Source organism: Myotis brandtii, unplaced genomic scaffold, assembly GCF_000412655.1.
Source record: "Myotis brandtii unplaced genomic scaffold, ASM41265v1 scaffold616, whole genome shotgun sequence".
In the NCBI taxonomy this organism is placed as follows: domain Eukaryota; kingdom Metazoa; phylum Chordata; class Mammalia; order Chiroptera; family Vespertilionidae; genus Myotis; species Myotis brandtii.
Genome location: NW_005370346.1, coordinates 285,666 through 292,369, shown reverse-complemented (window position 1 = coordinate 292,369; position 6,704 = coordinate 285,666). Strand labels below are relative to the sequence as shown.

General features: G+C 41.1%; 1 protein-coding gene across 2 annotated transcripts in view; it reads right to left on the bottom strand.

The window, feature by feature from the left end:
- The window catches only part of ZNF569 (zinc finger protein 569), a 99,314-nt gene extending 96,087 nt beyond the window's left edge, over window positions 1-3,227 (bottom strand). The window contains exon 1 of one of the 2 annotated variants that reach the window (XM_005879925.2): window positions 2,872-3,227. In XM_005879925.2, the coding sequence (XP_005879987.1) occupies window positions 2,872-2,903 (32 nt within the window). In that variant the 5' untranslated portion in view covers window positions 2,904-3,227. The remainder of the gene's footprint in view (window positions 1-2,871) is intronic. The other variant, XM_005879926.2, reaches the window with a different exon arrangement.
- Window positions 3,228-6,704: the final 3,477 nt, after the last annotated feature.

Genomic DNA, 6,704 nt, shown 5'->3' with positions numbered 1-6,704 from the left:
AAGAGGCCAGCAACCTTCTACAGGAACAAGGCTCCTTGTGCACTCCATCCACTATGTTTATAGCTATGCTCGCTATCATTGCTTGTCAGTCTTCTTCCGAGTCTTAAACAACCCAATCCGAGAGGTGGCCGCTGATTTACATGTGCTATCATTTAAAAAATAAAAAAGGGGGAATTTACTGGAAGCCGATCTGTCCTTGCTGCTTGACACAGTCGCTGCAGGGAAGAAACATCTGCACAGCATATGTTTCAAGGGACCTGGCGTATATGGCATACTGTTCTTAATATGCTTGCTCACCTTCTTGGCACTATGTGTTTTAACCAAGGTCACCTCTCTGAGAAAGGTTGTTTCCCCAGGTAGGGATTTTTCCCTGAAGTTAGGGAAGGAATAAAACCCCTTAACTAAGTGCCAGGTGGGTAGTTAATCACTTTAACTATGAACAATCATGCTTAAGCTACATAATCTTTACTCCCTGGAATGGAGATAAGAAACGCCCTAACCTTTGGAATAGAAATGGACAGGATTAAAATCAACTGGTATAAATACAGATGTAACAAGACAATAGAAGACAGAACCTGGCTACAGAACCTGGCTGGAGAACCTAGCGACAGAACTTTGCTGGAGATCCTAAACAGAACTTGGCTGGAGATCCTAGAGACAGAACCTGGCTGGAGAACCTGGACACAGGAACCTGGCTAGGAGGAACCTGGCTATGATGATCACCTGAACGCTGCCTCCATGTCATTCATTCCTTCTTTGCCGACTCCGTCCACACCTATGGGGAACCCCTGGACCTGCTGGGGTAGGACCCCAACAAGGGGGCAATGGGGGATAAGGACACATATGTAATACCTTAATCAAAGAAGAAAAAAATCAAAAAATAAATAAAATAAAAGATATTGAAAAAGACAAACAAAATGAAAAAATATCCTGTGTTCATGGATTAGAATCAACACGTCCACACCTATGGGGAACCCCTGGACCTGCTGGGGTAGGACCCCAACAAGGGGGCAATGGGGGATAAGGACACATATGTAATACCTTAATCAATAAAGAAAAAAATCAAAAAATAAATAAAATAAAAGATATTGAAAAAGACAAACAAAATGAAAAAATATCCTGTGTTCATGGATTGGAAGAATCAACATAGTTAAAATGGGCATATTACCCAAAGCAATATACAAATTTAATGCAATCTCCATCAAAATCCCAATGTCAGTTTTTAAAGAAATAGAACAAGAAATCATCAGATTTCTATGAAACCACAAAAGTCCCTGAATAGCCAAAGCAATCCTGAGAAAAAAGAATGAAGCTGGAGGTATCATACTACCTGACTTCACATTATACTACAGAGATATGATAATCAAAACAGAATGATATTAGCAGAGAAATGGACACACAGATCAATGGAACAGAACAGAGAGCCCAGCTGTAAAACTACATGTATAAGAACAGTTAATTTTCAACAAAGGAGCCAGAAACACACAATGGTGTAAAGATAGTCTCTCCAATAAGAGGTGCTGGGAAAACTGGAAAGCCACATGCAAATGAATGAAACTCTATTACAATTTGTCCCCATGTACAAAAATTAATTCAAAATGGATCAAAGCCTAAATATAAGACCTGAAACAATAAGCTACATAGAAAAAAATCTAGGTACCAAACTTGTGGACCTTGGCCATATGAACTTGATCCCAAAGGCAAGGGAAGTAAAAGCAAAAATAAATGAATGGACCTATATCAAACTAAAAAGCTTCTGACAACAAAACAAAGAGATAGCCAACAAGATAAGCGATATTTGCAAACAGTAGCTCCGACAAAGGTTTAATTGCCAAAATATATAAAGAACTCCTAAAACTCAACACCAAACAAACAACCCAATCAAAAAGTGGGCAGAAGACCTGAAAATACACCTCTCCCAAGAAGACATATGAACAGCCGATTGATATATGAAAAGATGTTCAACCTCACTGGCTATTAGGGAAATGCAAATCAAAACTACAATGAGATACCACCTCACACCTGTTAGAGTGGCCATTATCAACAAGACACGCAATAACAAGTGTGGGAGAGGTTGTGGAATGAAGGAAACCCTCATTCACTGCTGGTGGGAATGTAGACTGGTACAACCACTGTGGAAAGAAGTCTGTAGATTCCTCAAAAAATTGAGAGTAGAGCTAACATATGACCCACCAATCCTTCTCCTGGGTATATGCCTAAAAACCTCAAAATCATGTATTTGCAAAGATATATGCACCCTTATGTTCATTTTAGCATTACTCGCGGTGGCCAAGACATGGAAACAACCAAAGTTGATAAAGAAGATGTGGTACATATACACAGCCCGCGCTGGCCCTAGTGGCCCCTTTCTCAACCCGCACCCGCTATGTCACTTGGGCGGCGCTGAGATGAGGAATTGGGGTGTGCGTCTGCGATCTCGGTGGTCGGAAGGCGGCTCCGGCCGGGGCCGCGAAGACGGAGGACAGAAGGCGGCTTCGGCTGGAGCGAAGGCCTGGGTCCCGGGTGCCGGAGGAAAACCGGTGCGGGCAGCCAGGAGAAGGGAAGGCCTATTGCACGAATCTCTTCGTGCAACAGGCCTCTAGTTGAAATATAAAAGGGAAAGCACATTCAAAAAATTCTCTTATACACACTATCCCACGGCCACACTCAGTCACAGACAAATATCTAACAAATACAGTAACATCACGCCACATGCTGTCTTTAATACGCCACGCTCGCGGCCTCAGGGAACCACCCTTAGGGGCATGGCCCTGCCGAGCATCCTCCTCCAACACAGACACGGGTCTGCAGGCCCCTACTCCCACCCAGCACAGTCCCGGACTCAGAGCTCGCAGCCTCCCGAGGACTCACCGAGACCGCAGACGCAGACCCCAATTCCACATCTCAACGCCGCCCAAGTGGCACAGCGGGTGCGGGCTGAGAAAGGGGCGCACTAGGGCCAGCGCGGGCTGTGGACGACTGCAGCACACACCTCGCCTCGGGCCCTTAGACAAAGGACAATACTTCCCAGAGCCCCACGCGCCTCACTCCGGCCGGACTGTCCTATCTGTTTACAAATATTAATAACCAACCGCGGCGTTTATAGGCGCACCGATCTGCGGAAGAGGCTCAGTGTAAGTTTGACGAAAGCAGCTTCCCTTGACCCTGGCACTGGGAGTCTGTGGGAGTACAACTTGAGGCTGAGAAGATTCTGAAACGGGCCGCAGCTTTCCGGGACCAGACTACATTTCCCAGAGGCCCTTGCGGCCCAAGTCAATGTAAGCAAAATGTCACTTTAACTGGATCTTCGGATTCCTGGGGTTATGGTGTTTGGCCCAATAGGAAGCACCGCTCAGTCGGTTCAGTTCCGTTTGGTGTGGGCTCCACCCAAGCCGGTGGGCGGGATGAGACCAGCCAGTCTGAGCCTGGAGCTTCTGGCGGCAGAGAAAAAGAGTTGCTTTGTGTGACTGTGTGTTGAAAATGTTGGCAGTGGTTTTGTGGAAGAGAGTTAATGGGGTGGAGAGATTCTGAGGTCCAGTAACTTTTGGGGTCGTGGGATTTACGACCATTTGTGTGACCATGGTCCTTATCTTGTGACCCTTTTATTGTGATCCTGCAGCTTTGTGAGAGACAGTATGTTGTCAATTCTTTGGGTTTCTGCTCTTCTGACTGACGCCCTGTTGCAATATTGAAATTTATAAGGTTAAGTAAATAAACCAGAGTCACCAAAATATTAAATGGAAGAAATTATAATAGAGACTTGTGAGTCTATATTGATAAAATACCCATGCTTTTTTACTCATATTCAGTGTGTGTTTTATGGACAAAGGTGATACAGGTAATTTAGGAAGGCCTTGTTGAAGAAAGTAAGACAGTGAGCCATTGCCCTAGCCCATTTGCTCAGTGGTTAGAGCGTGAGCTGGTGAGAAGGGTCTCCGGTTGGATCCGGTCAAGGGCAGATACCTCAGTTGCAAGCTGGATCTCCTGCCCTTGTTTCTCTCAATCTCTCCCCCCCTCCCCTTTCCTCCCTCCCTTCCACTTTCTCTAAAAATCAATGGGGGGGGGGGAATATCCTCGGGTGAGGATTAACAACAAAAAGACAGTGATTCATCAAATGAAAATTCATGTCAAGAATTCATAATCTCACCAACAGGAGTGTAAAGTATAAGCGGGATACTAGAGGAGTAACTAGGATCCAAAACTCAAAATCTAGCAAACCAGACTATGTCTCGCCTGCCCTAACAACCTGATTCTTTTTCAGCATTTTATATGGTGGGTTCCACTCTGACTTCAAAAGGATTAAAAAACAATTGGCAGTGAAAGTTGAAGACTCACTGGAATAATTTTGAAGTAGATACTAAAATGGAGAAAATGTATATAAAAACACTAGCCTATCCTTTCGTGTTATGATGTGTTGACAAAGAGAGACTACAGAATGCTGAATATTAGGAACTTGTAGTCTTTAAAGGTATCAGAGGACTATGTTATCCCTAGGATGCAGTAGAAAATAGTCTTCCTTTCACTAGATGATAATTGGCACTGTTTCAGTGTGAATCTGTGTGTGGGAAGGGACAAGAGACTCCCAGTAAAACCTATGTAGAGATAACAGTCCTCCGAATACCTTTTGCGTATTTGTCTCACATGTCTTTACCAACAGTATATTTTTTTTCTGTCTACTATAAGAATTGTTTTTTCTAATTATTTTGTTAATAGATGAGAAAAGAACAGAGCTGGTTGTTTCATTTTTTTTTATACTTTGTAAAATTGTCTCTTCTTTTATTTCTGTTAAGCTTTGCTTTATATATTTTTAAGCTGTCTTATTGGGTGATACATTCTTAGAGTTGAATGGCTTCCTATTAGATTGATACAACAGGAAATTATGGAATTTACCATTTATTTAGAATACCACTTTTATTTCTTAGTCTATTTTGAAGTACCCAGTACTATTGCTTTACCATTCTTCTTTTGGCTAATGCATGCTTTATCTCTTCTACCTTTTAATTTTAATATTTCTAAGTGTCTCTTATTAATCACATAATTTTTAAAAATAATGACAACTTTTTTTAACTTGACGTATTTTGTGACTTTACATTTAATGTAGTTGGATTTTGGTCTGCCACCTTAGAATTTGTTCTCTTTTTGACCCAGCTTTTTTTATTATTAATTTAACTTTTTATTTTGAGGTAATACTAGATTTGCATGCAGTTGTAAGAAGTAATTCAGAGATCCCATGTACCCTTTATCCATTTCCCCCAATGGTAACATTTTACAAAACAATATACAATATCACAACTGGGTATTAATATTGATACAGTCAACATTTAGAATATTTTTATTATTACAAGGATTCTTTATGTTGTCCTTTTATAGTTACACCCACTAACCTCCTCACTCTCTCTCTCCCCCAAACACCCTCCATAAGGCCTAGCAACCCTAATCTGTTCCCCATCTCTATAATTTTATCTTTAAAGAATATTATATAAATCAAATCACACAGTATTTAATTTTGGTATTGGTTTTTTCACTCAGCATAATTCCCTGAAGATTCATATGTGTTGTTACATGTATAAGTAGTTCATTCATTTTATTCCATGTGAATACACCACAGTTTGTTTAGCCATTCACTTATTGAAAAACAGATGTGTAAGTTTTCAACTTTTGGCTATTACTGCTATATGCATTCATGTTCAGTTTTTTGTGGGAATGAAATTTAAATTTCTTTTGGATAAACACCTAGGAAAATTTTACAAGGAATTTGTCAATTTATAACCCCCCCCAAAAAAATCTATCTTGTATTTTGATTGAATATAAAGATCAATTTGGGGAGAACTGACATCTTTAAAATGGTGAATCTCATAATCCATAAACATGTCTCCATTTATTTAGATCTTTAATTTCTCTCAGCAATATTTTATAGTTTTTAATGTACAGGTCATAAAATATTTTGCCAGATTTAGCACTGAGTATTTCAGAGTTTGATGCTATTATAAGTGATATTTTTGAAAGTTTCAATTTCCAATTGTTTATTGCCAGTATATAAAAATACAACTGCTGTTTGATCTTGTAGCCTGTTACCTTGCTAAAAGATCATTGCTATATCTACTAGAGTTTTGGAAGTTCTGTCGAATAGTCTACATAGATGATCATGTCATTTGTGAAAAAAAGACAGTGGTAGCTATTCTTACTTATTGTTGCTAATCTGCAGGTACAGGATGGACCCCCCAATCCAAAATTTGGTTGGAATGTTGAGACTGATGACCACACACACACACACACACACACGCCAAGAGGATATGAAAAGTTTAACTACTCACACAATGAATCTTTGTAGGAAAAGTGGGGCAGGCTTCCCCAGAAAGTCTGCAAATGATTAAGAGCAAGGACAGGAAATTGGCATGGAATTCTTATGTCAGAGGCTTTCATGGTTTACATTTCCTCCTAGAGCCAAAGGAAGGAGCACCTGTGATTGCCCAGATGTGGAGCACAAGAGGAAGAAGAAGAGTGAAGCTTAAAAGCCAGAAGCAGCCCTAGCTGTTTGGCTCAGTGGATAGAGCATCGGCCTGCAGACTGAAGGGTCCCGGGTTCGATTCCGGTCAGTGGCATGTACCTTGGTTGTGGGCACATCCCCAGTGGGAGGTGTGCAGGAGGCGGCTGATAGATGTTTCTCTCTCATCAATGTTTCTGACTCTCTATCCCTCTCTCTT